Genomic DNA, 14,780 nt, shown 5'->3' on the forward strand with positions numbered 1-14,780 from the left:
TGCAGGATGCTATTTCTTGTTCTGGTGCTTCTTTCACTTTCCCACACTATACAGCTAATACAAGGGTACAGTAGTAAAAGCCTTAACGAGGACAAAGGATTAGGTGCCAACAGGTTTGGCTCCATAACTTCTTACCCTGGAAGAGAAGGAGTCACAGGTGTAAAATGAGACAAAAATTCATGATCTGGTGATTAGCTAAGACTTTGCCTTTTGTTTTTGTGTTCTGTGCAGTGTATCAGTCATGATAACCTAGCTTGTATTCTAATACATTAGGACAAGCAGGTACGAGCAGTCTTCCTGTGTGCAGTTCTCTCACTGGTTGGGGATTACTACAAACACATTACCATCGTCAAGCTACACCCTGAACCAGCGTTTGCCTTCAACAAGGTAACAGTAATAGTGTTTGTTTGAGAGTTAATGTGTATGTCTAATTCTTGTCACCAGAAATCATTTCTTGCTGCTCACACTAAGCACGAGGACACGGTGATCACTCAGGTACAATGAGGTAACATGGTCCTGCTCTGTCATTATCCTCCTCCTCCACAGATGGCTAACAGTTTAGTGTTCCAGAACTTCATACAAGAGAAGGCAATACCTTACCGGATGTGTGACTATGCTGATGATGTAAGTATGGGTTACTAGTATAGGAACTAATAGCTAGGTTATGTATGGTAACTTGTGTGGGTGAGCTGCTAGCTCATACTGTATTCCTAACTACATAGGTCATAGGGTGGTGTAAACTTATGCAAGTGACTATGTTACTTGAGATATTTGGGAATTACACAGGAGGCTGTTACACAGTGACCTTATTAGGGCGTATTTTAGTACTTTCTCTATAAGAGCAGAGGTGTCTCAGAGAGGTTCCCTGTGAGAGACAGACTGTAGAGCTGAATAGAATGAATTGTCCTGTGTTATAACTAAGGGTTCTTTTATTTGAAAATACTGTACCATATTATCATGTTGGAAACAATGCTAGTAGACCACTTGTACAACACAATTGAATGGATTAGCTACAGAACAGTATATCACTAAATATGTGTTCATGACTGTAGGCTCAGTTTATATTATTTGTCTGTTCAGGAAGCGATCATTTAAAAGACATAGTTTGTTTCTATATTAATTTCATCCCTAATACAGTATGTATCATGTATAACTGGTACATTAGAACAAATTGTTTCCTTTTGGAACAATTTAGTCGTAACTGACTGCTAATTGTACTATTAGTATAGACATCTGTGGCATGTAACTCGTCAGTTAAGTGTATCTCACTCTGAGCTGGCCTCCTCTAGTCATTACTTAAAAGTACATTTTGCTATTGTATTTGTAGTTGATGGCAGAACTAGTTCACGAGGATGGGATAGACATTACCAGATTGTTCTCTACTAACTTCCTCCGTAAGGTCACCGATACCATCGCTGATCTGGTAAGTAATGGACATGCATCAAGTTTTGTATCTGTATGCTATACCGTATGAAGAGTAACCAGCTTATCTGTGTAGTGTGTTCAGTTCTAAGCCTGTGTGTTTACCCCTTACCATCAGATTTGTTCAACCCACTGCTTCTAACCTGTTGTGACTTACAAACCATACAATGTAATTATCTCTTGGGTTGTTGTTTACACAGTGATAACCACAAATCCACTATACATTGGAGCCTTTAAAGAAATCTCACATATCGTAACAGGCAGTACTGTTATCGCTATACCGAAATCTATATCTTTTTGTGTTCATTAAAATTACCATAATTGTCGCTTGAATTCTCTGCAATTATCAATCATCAAAAAGTGAGTGATGGCATCATGTTATTCCATATGCATGAGGGACCAGTTTCTTGTTATTCTCAAAGTGTGACCGCTACAAGATAAGACTACTAAAACTTACAACAGAGTTCTTACAAAGTTTTGCTATTGGCATATAGTAGTTTTGCCATATGGTGGTTGTAACGGTGAGTGGAGTAATTAAGTCTGAAATACCTCATTTGGGGATTAGACAGGTGACATTATTACACAGTGACCTTATTGCATGCTGTGACCTTATAAGAGCAGGACTTGGTGTGCTGTACTTTTCAATGTTGTTTGCTCCCGAAAGAAAACAGTTAAGAATGTGATTTGGCTACATTCTATGTGTAAAGGTACATACGACGCAAGTGAATCAGTAATTGTGATTGTCAATGTGTGATGACATCATTCTTCTTATATAGTTACTATGTGACAAGATGGAGGTATTGGATACTGCTACACTTTATGATGTCAATGAGGAAGCTCTGAACAGTCAAAATGTGGGGAAGCCATTCCCTACACTTGATGGTGACAAGATTGACCGGCTATGTAAAGCCAGTATTGATGATGATGAGGAGGAGGAAGAGTGTATTGACACGCTAGACCTCTATAGGTAGTATTAGTGTATGATGTGTACATAGTGTTGGGTGTATGTACTACTATACAATTGGGCCCCAATGTCTCAGGCAATGATAAAAGTGTTCAGAAAAGTGAATTGCTTTGCAAACTGAAGCCCGTACATTTATATACAGGTGAAATGCTCTAATAGAACATACAGTGTGCTCAAAATATTCTAATAAAACAGTCATTTTAATTTAGTCTACTGTACTGTACGGTGGTTAGAGTTTGTGTACTTTAAGAAGTGTAGTGTAGTGTAGTGTATTGTAGTGTAGTGTAGTGTGTATGTTGTGAAGCAAGTGGTTAAAGCATTGGTTGGTAATCAAAAGGTTCCAGGTTTGATGTCCAGTTATGCCAATTTCGTGTTGTTTCCTTGAGCAAAAAACTTTACTCACATTGCTCCAGTCAGTGTCAATGTCTACCCAGCTGTATATCGGGACCTGGTGGCCTGTTGTCATCTGGGGAAGCAGCTCACCCAGCTGCAACATCAATGGGTACCTGGGAAAGCAAATTCCCAACTGTCCTTGTCTCGCTCAGCTGTATTGGATTGTCGTAGAACTTTGGGTTCTGCTACCTCTCTCCATATGACTTGGACAATGCTCCTGGTTACTAGTCCTGCCCCAGGAGGATTTGCGTGTACAAGACTCAAGTTCCCAAGTAGTGTACAGGCATCCCAGCACTAGTTCACTGGGTGGCAATAGCTGTGTTTTGCACAGCTGCCATAGGCTTTGCTTTGCTTTGCTTTAGGCTTTGTGTGTGTGTGTGTGTGTCACTGTGTGTAGTGTGTGTGTGTGTGTGTGTGTGTGTGTGTGTGTGTGTGTGTGTGTGTGTGTGTGTGTGTATCACTGTGTGTGTCACTGTGTGTAGTGTGTGTGTGTCACTGTGTGTAGTGTGTGTGTGTCACTGTGTGTAGTGTGTGTGTGTGTGTGTGTGTGTGTGTGTGTGTGTGTGTGTGTGTGTGTGTGTGTGTGTGTGTGTGTCACTGTGTGTGTCACTGTGTGTAGTGTGTGTGTGTGTGTGTGTGTGTGTGTGTAGTGTGTGTGTGTCACTGTGTGTAGTGTGTGTGTGTGTGTGTGTGTGTGTATGTGTGTGTGTGTCACTGTGTGTGTCACTGTGTGTAGTGTGTGTGTGTCACTGTGTGTAGTGTGTGTGTGTCACTGTGTGTAGTGTGTGTGTGTCACTCTGTGTGTGTGTGTGTGTGTGTGTGTGTAGTGTGTGTGTGTGTCACTGTGTGTAGTATGTGTGTGTCACTGTGTGTAGTGTGTGTGTGTCACTCTGTGTGTGTGTGTGTGTGTGTGTCACTGTGTGTGTGTGTCACTGTGTGTGTGTGTCACTGTGTGTAGTGTGTGTGTGTCACTGTGTGTAGTGTGTGTGTGTCACTGTGTGTAGTGTGTGTGTGTGTGTGTGTGTGTGTGTGTGTGTGTGTGAGTGTGTGTGTGTGTGTGTCACTGTGTGTAGTGTGTTATGCCCACAAATGTACTTGACAGGTTGACACCAATCATTCCTAAACTGAAGGAGAGCCACTCAAGGTCAATGAAACACTACTCCAACATTGTAGTGAAGGACATGGAGACCTTACAAGCTTGTCTTGATGCACTATTTGAGAACAAGATCTATGAGGCCAGGAAGTTTATTCCAGTCATCACCTTATCCTTTAAGAATGAGATTGTGGCTAAACTGTTTGTGCCAAAACTGGTGACAAAACTTAACGAATATGGCGGCTTCTTGGGTCAGGAGCAGTTTGATATTCTAGTGAAACTGATCAACTCTGCAATGTTGGATGACTCAATGGCAGCAAGATTGTTACCACTATCAACTGCCTTCTATAGGGTACAGTGTGTGTTGTCAGTATGTGTGTTAGTACATCAGTCAAAAAGTGTTTGGATTGTAAATTACTCTAATAGAACACACAGTTGATGGAGTATTCTAATCATCTTCATGTTTGGGAAAAATGTTTATACTCTATTAGAATCAGAGTTGTTCACCCTTTAGAAGACAACTTACGCTCATGCACTGTATGCCCTATTTGAGATAACATGTTTATACTACTCCTTATGAGGTAAATTTTCAAAAATATCAGTTAGTCAACGGGTCTGATGTTTGCTATGGTGCATCAATATGTAGAGTACAGTATCTAGAGTACAGTATCTAGAGTACAGTATCTAGAATACAGTATGTAGAGTACAGTATCTAGAGTACAGTATCTAGATTACAGTATCTAGAGTACAGTATCTAGAATACAGTATCTAGAGTACAGTATCTAGAGTACAGTATCTAGAGTACAGTATCTAGAGTACAGTATCTAGAGTACAGTATCTAGAGTACAGTATCTAGAGGACAGTATCTAGAGCACAGTATCTAGAGTACAGTATCTAGAGTACAGTATCTAGAGTACAGTATCTAGAGTACAGTATGTAGAGTACAGTATCTAGAGTACAGTATCTAGAGTACAGTATCTAGAGTACAGTATCTAGAGTACAGTATCTAGAGTACAGTATGTAGAGTACAGTATGTAGAGTACAGTATCTAGAGTACGGTATCTAGAGTACAGTACAGAACTTGGTAGAACTGTCAGCAACTTGTGCTGCAGCTTTTGAGATTCCTTACCTAATGAAGTGAACAGTCAAAGAAAGAAATATCCCCTCTTAACTCAGGATTTGAACTGCAGGCGACATTACTGAGTGTGAGAAAGATTATTTATATTTTTGTGCTTCTGATATCAGAGATAATAGAGGGGCGCAGAGCAACCCTCTATTATCTCTGTTCTGATATGGAATTATCAGCAGCTCAGGATTTAGACAGATGAAGCTTTACTAGTTTATTCTACATACTTAGTGGGTCAAACACTATTATTTGTTAGTGGGTCAAACACTATTATTTGTTTGTCATAGTTGCAGTTTAGATGGAATTGTTTCTGTTATAGGAATTGTGTCCAGGTACAACACAGCAGGCATATTCATACATGCAGAATCATCTCATTTGGGAGAACAAGCAGTTCTGGAGGGAGACAATGTACAATGCCATCCAGACTGAGCTAGTTAGGATACATACTGAGAAGGATGATGAACAGAAGGAGTTCATGGAGCAGCCACAAGACTTTAGGAGGAGGTTGACCAACCTCAGTGAGGAAGAAGCAGAAAAGGACATTTACAAGAATTATGAAGAAGAGGTTCACTCCCCTCCTGCTGTTTCCAGCACTGCTGCTGTAACTAAGAAATCAGGTAATGTGTAGAGTAGAGTAGTGTAAGATAATATTTAGTTGTAAGTCATTTTTGCTGCATAACTGGGCTACTGCTTCTATACCACCCAACTAGAATATTCCCTAGTTTCATGAGCTTCTGCTCCGTAAGACCTGGTACAAGCCTTGGTCAGTGTCACCTGTTGGACTAGAATGTTCTCTCAAGTGCTTGAATTCAGGTTACTTGCGTGCTGGGCTTTGTAAGCAGTTGACAAGCCACTTTGTACACTAACCACACACATGTGTTTGGCTGGTTTAGACATGTGACCTTAACTACCCAGTGACCCATAAAACAAAATCACTAATTCATAATATTGTATATACATTTACAGCATTTCGTACTAAGAGTGACTCCTCGATCTCAGATCCTCAGCCGATCCGTAGCAGGGCCAAGCCTCATCACTCAGCCTCACAGCAAAGATTGAGAGTTACTCAGCGCATGTCCCTACTGTCTCGCAGTGTCAGAATGAGGATGAGGGCTAGTATTGTAATCCCTGGAGCTGCAGAGGGGGTGGCCCTTCCTGATGCTGAACCCGTTACCATACATGAGGCCATGGAGGTGTTAGGAGAACAGGTGCATGTGTGTGTGTGTGTGTGTCTTGTGTGGAAATGCTTGTAAATGAGTCATTCAGTTTCCCCTAACTGGCTAAGGGATATTTCCCATAGAGAGTTTGGGTGGAGATGAAGACTGATAGCGGAGAAATGGAATAGTAATTATAGTACTGTATCATATGCATGTGTGTACACTATTCTAATCATCAACCACGATAGTGGGTTCATATAGGGATCGCCCATGTTTTTTTTGCAAAAACTCTAATAGAACGCACACCTAAAAACCACCTTGAAAAGCATCCTCCAACTCAAAACAACCCTCTGGTGGTTATTTGCAATGAGTATTGGTCCACTAGTAAGTACCAAGTAAAGATAAAATGAAAACAGTATGTGTATTTGGGACAAAACTGAAATTTGCCGTTTTGTTCATATTATTCTTCTTATATTCATAATATTATTTGTTTCACTTGTACAGCAAAAGTTATCCACTTTTTTGTGCTAAGGCCCCTTTTTGGTGATTATTAGTTTCTCATCCAGTCTTTCTAATTATTATGATGCGGGTGGGAGGCATTACCATTAGGCTATTATAATATTAATACAATGATGTACAGACCTTGTCCAAATTCTCCTTCTTTCCTCCCACAAATTAACATTGGTTTTTAGTTGCAATCGTGCTCTATTGAACTAGCAGGATTTCAGATGACTGGAAAAACAGTCAAAAATAGAACCCACTGCAGTAATTTGCCAAGGAAACAACAGTACTCCTGGCACACTGTAGCGTTAATTAAAAATGCCATCGTGTTCAATACAAATTATGATGGTTTGGTATCACGTGTTCTTCTGAGCATACACAGAGTAAATAATGACTTACCATGCGGTAGCTTAAGAAGGATCCGGGTGGTGGATGAGAAACTAATAATCACCAAATAGGGGCCTAAAAATTATATAGCCATGCTTACTGAATCCTTCCTCGTGTCCATGACCTATTTTTGATTTCGTTTTCAGATGGAAACAGCCCAAACCAGGCCGTTTCTTCTCGCCAAAATGCCATTACGCATGAGAAGCCATACAAGACTGCACTCAGAGTTATGTGCACTGCTTGTGGCTAATAGAAAACTCAGTATAGGCCAGGAAGCTTAATCTGTGTGAAGACTTTGTTCCAAGGTGGTTTTTTCGCTCCGTGATAATTGTACGTGGGCGCGTTATCCAAATTTAATACTCTAATAGAGCTGTCACGTAAATACTCTAATAATGCAGTCAAGTGTATAACAACAATCCTTGCACTGAATTTGACAGCTATTAAAGGAACCAGTAATGTAAATTGTAGCTCATATTGGGAGACTCTCAGTCTGTATGCATATTGCAATTTGATCAGTTTCATGTGTGTACTGAAATGTTGACGGTGTTACTATGCAGAATGCTAAATTACACTATTCACAACAGTTTTCTTCATAATCCATTACTGGATTAATAAAAAGTACACAAACTAGATGAATAAAAAATTGGAAATTTTAAAATAGGAATAGGGTTTGCTGAAAAAAGCCACGAAACAAGAAGGGATTGCTGGGGTGGTAATGTAAACCACAAATCCCTATTTTGACTCGTTTCAAAATGACAGAGCATGTAACTAAAGATTTATGACAGAAAGTCAAAATAGGGATTTGTGGTTTACATTACCACCTCAGCAATCCCTTCTTGTTTCATGGCTTTTTTCAGCGATCCCTATTCCTATTTTAAAATTTTCAATTTTTTATTCATACAGTACAATACACTACATTATGCTAATACAGTACATTACACACAAATGCATTACACTTCTACAGCAACGCCTGTCACAGCTCTGGTCAGCTGATAAACAACAAGAGATGATACAACATGAAGAGAACGCAATATTCAATCAGGTGGTACTGTTTGTATCCAGGGTGATATGGCTACGATGTCCCCTGGACTACCCAGAAGGCAAGTGTATACATCACCTATAGTATTGACATGTCATGAGTTTTAGTTGATATTATGGCATTTGATGCTGCACATAGTACAATACTGTAATGATTTTAACTCAAACATGCTCTTTACATTTGTGGTACATACAAGGTACATAATAGGCTTAATGAACAATAGGACAGTGTTTCTACTGAACCTTGTACATACAGAGCTCTGTGTGTGTTACCTGTATCATATATATCATATAAAATTTGTGTTGTAAGTTATCTTACTCCGTATAGACTAAGTAATGCCCTTTATACCACATTCCTGATACACACATTTCAGAAATTCATCTGAACTTAAAGTTAAGGAGTAAATCCTTGTGGCTCCCAATCCATAGTTGGCCTTGTGTCCTTGTGTTGTATGAGAAGTGATGTTGTTGAATCCAAAGGGACGAAGCTGTGTGTGTTCCTGTGACACTTACAAGTTGTGTGATCAAGTCACCTGCTGGGATTATATTCATTCAAGATTATGTCCCCCTGCCTATATAGCTTTTAGCCTTCTTGTGGGATAGTAATTGAAAATCAAATACATTCAATCACCAGTTGAGCTTACTGTCTCTATTGTTTGTACAGGTGAAAGCTTCATGGACAACTTTGGCAAAGAATTACAGAAATTTTTGCTGGAACTGTTACGGTCCATTGAAGTTGACATTAGACTGGATGCTAAACTGTTTTCAAAGATCAAAGAGATGATTGAGGGACTCGTATCAGTACATTTTGAATACCTTCGCAACCAGAGGAAAAGTCTGCAGAGATTACCTGACAGCACAGTATGTGTACAATATCATTTAGTGTGGTACAAGTGAATTGTAGTGATGACGAAGGTTTGCTTTACCAATAAAATGTGACCAGATTAAAACATTGCCTCGACTCACTGGGGCTAGCTCCTTTATCCAAACACTTTGTGATAATTCAATCACTAAGGAGTTCAGATAATGGTATATAGTACGTTAATAAATGGAAAACCATTCTAATAGAACATACGCCTGAAATACTCTAATAACTTATACTGTCAGATAATTGATATCCATGTGTAATGAACTAACATTTGTCTTCACTATATTATTGCTTGCAGGACAAGGGTGTCAATTTGTGGGGTGTAGGTCAATGGCTTTGACACCTGTTACCTCATTAATGGCTTTACGTATGTCTAGTTGTCATGTAAAGATAAACAGCAGGTTTGTGCCATGACTCAAACAGTCAAAGTATGCAAATTGATATTTAATGTATTGTTCTCCATATTTGGGGCTGTGCACGGGCAAAACATAGCTGAAAACTAAGCAAGAAGTTTCTTTGTTTCCAGTATCTAGTATCAGGGGAATTTGTGTACAATTGTGCATCAGGTGTTATACTGTATAGTAGGGACCACAAAGGAGTAGGCGTGGCCCATGAAAAAGCATCACCCAAAAACCAGCCTCACTTTTCCCAGACAATGATGAGGCAGTATTGAACTACTTCAAGCCTGAACAAACCTTCAGATCAACCCGAAATGCTTTCAACAAGTTGCTACGGAATTTAAAAAATTATTACTTAACGGAATTTTCTACTGACTGACTGAATAACTTATTGATGCCTTCAGACAAGCGTAACTCGATTACAGTTAAGGCTACATATGGGCTTGATTTATTTTCACTGTTCGACGTTGCTTTGGCCCAAGAGGTGCCTTTTGGCATACCACAGTACGTACAATGCATTCTTCATCGACTTACCAGTGTCCTCCATTCATCTTTGCTGACAACAAAAAGGGTTGATTTGGTGGTAACACGTAATGGCTTCCTTTCATTACAGAAATTGTCCATATTTTTTAATAGTGGCTACTTTGATTGCAAAGGAGCTTTTCGAACAGTTTTTGATTCATACTGCTGTGTACTGCTGTGTAACGGGTTGAACATAGCCAACAGCGAAGCATAATGAATACTTCACTTTTCAGACAATAATTGATAGCTGGGACGCGTAGCACCATTAATGCGCTATGTATGGGTTCACCAGTCATAATAATTATTTACAAAAAAATATATAAGTACACAAAAAAAATTGGAACTTTCAACTAGAGTAGGGACCATAGCACATCGATAAAAAGTACTGAAACAAGCTGGAGTAGTGCACGATATTGAATCACAGTAAAACAATAAGAAGTGTTATATCCCTACTGTGCATTTCCATTATGGTATCTTGAGCACAGTAGGGATATAACACTTCTTATTGTTTTACTGTGATTTAATATTGTAGACTACTCCAGCTTGTTTTAGTACTTTTTATTGATGTGCAATGGTCCCTACTCTAGTTGAAAATTCCAGAATTTTTTTTTGTGTACTTGTTGCCTTTTACAGTAACTTAACCACAAGGAAATAACAACATGCACAAGACTTAAAATTGCAAAACAAGATAACTTGCCTACTGCTAGCACTGTACAAGTACACAACTACACATCTGTCCATCTTCTCAAGTTTCCTGCTGTAACGTAGCACATTGTCATAATGTTTACACTGTTTGACAACATACAAGCACAGAATGAAGGTATAGTTGTTTTAACAATCTGAGTATGCACTTGTAAACTGCAGTTAGCACCAAGCATCAATGCAGTTTGTCACAAATATGTGTAACCTTATCGTCGTGTCTGTTGGGTAGTCTATGCAATTTTCTGACTAATTACTACTACTCATTATAGTCAGTTCTTCCTGCTACAATATAGATCACTAAAACTAGCTGTATCTGCCTTTAACATGCAAGACAAGACATTGAGTGTGTGGTCATTTGCTAGTCACTTCTAGTAGTTGAAAAAAAATTTTTTTCAAGCTGATAAAGCAAATTTGTGTGAGTCCAGTAGTCCAATCCAGTAATTACCCTTGTAATTATTGTTGTATGTGAAACTTATCAGTTTATAATTTTTCTTTCACTGTACAGTTCACTGCACAAAAAAAGTAACGCAGTAGTAACCATAGTTCGCACAGATTTGATAGGTGCAAAACTTTGCAAGCTGGTCATGAAGGCTTTATGAACTCTACCACAACACAATCTACATGTCAGTACTTTGTAATCTTTCACCATCCTTTTGATTACCAATCACTAGCCTTACAAAATTTGTTGACAACCTAACAGATTTCATGAATCATTCGTAAACCCTCACAACTTCTTTGTTGCTTTTTTGTGCAACTGTACCACATGCACGTACATGTTTGGTATCTATGTGTAATACCAGTCTGGTGTAGTGGTGTGTACAACATTGTTATGTTGTTGTTATGGCTACCAACAGAGGAAGATCATTAAGCCGCCACTTCTAGCAGGAGAGGAACTAGTTGGAGATTGTGTTAGGACATATTTGTTACCAGATGGAAGAGATACCAGTGGTACTGGGTTACTACCAGCTGAGGGATACTTCTTTGTGACATCTTATAGGTATGTGTAGTGTGTGTGCGTGCGTGCGCGTGCGTGTGTGTGTGTGTGCATGCGTGTGTGTGTGCATGCGTGTGTGGTATGTGTGTGTTTGTGTGAAATGTGACTACATGTATGATTAAGTAGTTTTTATTTACTGAACACAGTGTACCTAAACCTTAGGTACATTGTGTTCAGTAAATAAAAACTACAGGATAAGCATATTTTCTCAGTTTTCTTTCCAGCAATCCTTTTGTTCTCACCTATAAATACTCAAATACTTTTTGTTCTGATTTATTGTTAGAGAGTATCTCAAGCAGAATTCAAAAGATAATCTGGCAATTAGGATATGTTCATGATGACCTTGTGGGACTGTCCATCATCTCCATCTCTTTTATGCAAATTTGTGTTCAAATTTGTAGAAATTGCACCTACTGTACTAGGCCAGCATGATGTCTTTTGCTTTTAAGAGTCTATTTTGCCCCAAAAGTTTGCTAGTGGAACCTCAGTAATACCACATTGTTTTAAGGTGATTTTGCATACAGCTACCAAGTTATAGACTTTAATTATTAGAACACCAGGATCGACTGCAGTTAGGTACATATAGCTTTTATTAATGGCTAGTCCAATGCTAGCACAATTAATGTTGAAAGGATTGTTTACTACATAAAAATACATTCATGAAAATGTTTAAAAGTGGTCATTTACTAAAGTATTGTTTGTGTGTGTGTGTGCGTGCGTGCGTGCGTGCGTGCGTGCGTGCGTGCGTGCGTGCGTGCGTGCGTGCGTGTGTGTGTACAGTGTGAATGGCCACCACTTATCTGCTGTATGCTATCATTTTAATGCAGGCTGATATTCCTAGGCACCCCATGTGATCCCAATCAGCCTAACACTGTGGTAACCAGGGCAATGCCTCTTACGGCACTCTACCAGCTGAAGAAGACTGGTCCTCAGGTGCTTCCTCGTCACGGCATTAATATAGTTGAGGGATTACAAATGAGATCAGTCACTGGACAAGTTAGTGTCTGTCTGTAAAGTTCTTCTGTAGAAATACAATGGAACATGTTAGTGCGGACTTTCAATATTTTAAACCACGTATAATCTTGACTTTAGCTAGGTGTATTCTGTATTGTGTAAAATCAGGAGCTCTTGATAATCAACACACTTTAAATAGGTCCAAGGGTATCCACCATATTATACAGGTCCTGCAAAATGGTACAGTGCCTTGTACAGCTACATTGTATATGTGTGGTACATACATGTAGGTGTTCCTTTCCACTGCATCTGGCATATATAGGGCTGGTAGATAAAAGTATAATCTAGATACCTAAATCATCTATCGTATAAGATGACAAACTTGCTTATCAAATCTTCTTAATCTGTTGTAAATCAACCACAGTTAGATGGAAACTTGTGGAAAGTTGTCAAACTAGTTGGGGAAGTGATAAAATTTCTTACTTGACTTTATGTCAACAAATATACAGATAAATGTGTTTACAAAATAGTCCATATTGTCACATCATTATTGAGGTAATATGGTCTATTGAGATAAACTGGTTGTCACTTATTGAGATATAGGTTTTACCATTATTGCACAGCCCTAATAAAATGATTATCTAGATACCTAATCACCTATCGTAAATAAGATGAGAACTTGCTTATTGAGATAATCTACTATGAAGGTATAAAACCGTTACAGTCAGTTCGTGTTTGCATGAGCCCTTCCCAAAAAAAAAAGTCCTGAACATATGTTCACTACCAATGAACAAACGTGTATTCATGTTGTAAACATGTTTGCCTCATAACTCAGGACACATGTTCTTGCTTGTATCAAAGCGCTTTTTAAACCAGACGTGCGCCACGCCTGGTTTACTGAAATTGTTTTCGTAAAGGTGTGTGTGTATATGTGTGTACCTACCTATCTACCTATGTTTGTCTGTACGCACCCACATGAGTAAAATCATTAAATGAAAAGGCAACTTTTACATAAGAAGTAAAAGTTAAATGAAGTTTGTATTAAACTTCCGCACAGGTAAACTTTGCTCTGAGGTGGTTTCTTTTCGGTGGTCTGAAATACGGGTGTGTGACTCTCCTCCGACTTCGTGAATTACCTTCCCTTCAGGATTTTACAGGCATTAAACAACTGAAAACCAACTGTGCAGGCCTTGTAAACTACCAAGAATAGCCTATCCCTTCAAGTTGGAAGGGGGCGTACCCCTACGTACGCAAATGAAAATAAAGAGTAGCTTTGAGGCTTTGTCGAGAGAATTTGTGGAAAAAAGCACAATAGTCAAACTATAAAACAGTTTAGAAGATACTTTTGCGTGTTGTGTGTTGATAAAAGCAGTTTGTTTAACAAGCGCTTCCTTAGCAGTGCATAGCAACGTAATTGAAGAATTACGAAAAATTCGTGAATTACGAAATACGATAATTACAATAAATTAATTATGTATTATTATGCAACCAAAACACATATAGTTGGTTAATAACTTCATTCCAGATGAGTTAGCTAGCTGCATGGTGCCTGGTTTTTAAGAAGTAGCACAACATCAACTTGTTTTATAAACAGTTTTGACACTGAAGGACTTTACAGGCTTTACTAAATGCTTGGGCAGCTAACAAGAGTTAACAAGAAACCAGAGCTCAGGTGATCCTGAACACACAAGTGATAAAATTTCTGACTTAGCAACCATTATGTGTCTTCATGTTAACAAATAATATTTAAAATTGTGTTTACAAAAAAGACAGTACTATGTTATCACATCATTATCATACACTACGATAGTAGTGTATAGTAGGGACTCAGGGGCGGATCCAGGGGGGGGCTTTGGGGGCTGAAGCCCCCCCCCTTCATATTTAGGCTTTAGTTGATCAATATGCTGAGTATTATAATGAAATTTTGTCTTAGCATAATTATATGATCACTAATAATACAAATACTCATAAAACCACCTTATAAACGTCTTTCCAAGGTATTATCAGTGGATTTATGCTAAGGTTTATGCAACAAGAACCCGGATCAGCATTGGAGGTTTACAAGATCGAGATACTCTAATAGAGCAGTCAGCTAACTACTCTAATAGAACATTCACTGGAAGCATGTAGTTGGTTCTGTTATGGAATTTTTCCAAATCTGCCTGCACCTATACATACAATGAAGTGAATTGATCTGTTTAAAGGGCTTCATACATCTACTTGTGTAGTTAATATGTATGACAATACTTAATTCAGGTACA

General features: G+C 38.7%; 1 protein-coding gene across 1 annotated transcript in view; it reads left to right on the forward strand.

The window, feature by feature from the left end:
* Positions 1 to 14,780, forward strand: part of LOC136259575 (myotubularin-related protein 5-like) — a 33,708-nt gene that overhangs the window by 4,810 nt on the left and 14,118 nt on the right. Inside the window, exons 9-20 of the mRNA XM_066053049.1 lie at positions 274 to 387; positions 445 to 495; positions 547 to 624; positions 1,328 to 1,423; positions 2,199 to 2,389; positions 3,882 to 4,224; positions 5,318 to 5,615; positions 5,965 to 6,206; positions 8,008 to 8,143; positions 8,746 to 8,942; positions 11,426 to 11,568; positions 12,393 to 12,561. Coding sequence (XP_065909121.1) covers positions 274 to 387; positions 445 to 495; positions 547 to 624; positions 1,328 to 1,423; positions 2,199 to 2,389; positions 3,882 to 4,224; positions 5,318 to 5,615; positions 5,965 to 6,206; positions 8,008 to 8,143; positions 8,746 to 8,942; positions 11,426 to 11,568; positions 12,393 to 12,561 — 2,058 coding nt within the window. The remainder of the gene's footprint in view (positions 1 to 273; positions 388 to 444; positions 496 to 546; positions 625 to 1,327; positions 1,424 to 2,198; positions 2,390 to 3,881; positions 4,225 to 5,317; positions 5,616 to 5,964; positions 6,207 to 8,007; positions 8,144 to 8,745; positions 8,943 to 11,425; positions 11,569 to 12,392; positions 12,562 to 14,780) is intronic.

Source organism: Dysidea avara, chromosome 7 (genome assembly GCF_963678975.1).
Source record: "Dysidea avara chromosome 7, odDysAvar1.4, whole genome shotgun sequence".
In the NCBI taxonomy this organism is placed as follows: Eukaryota; Metazoa; Porifera; class Demospongiae; order Dictyoceratida; family Dysideidae; genus Dysidea; species Dysidea avara.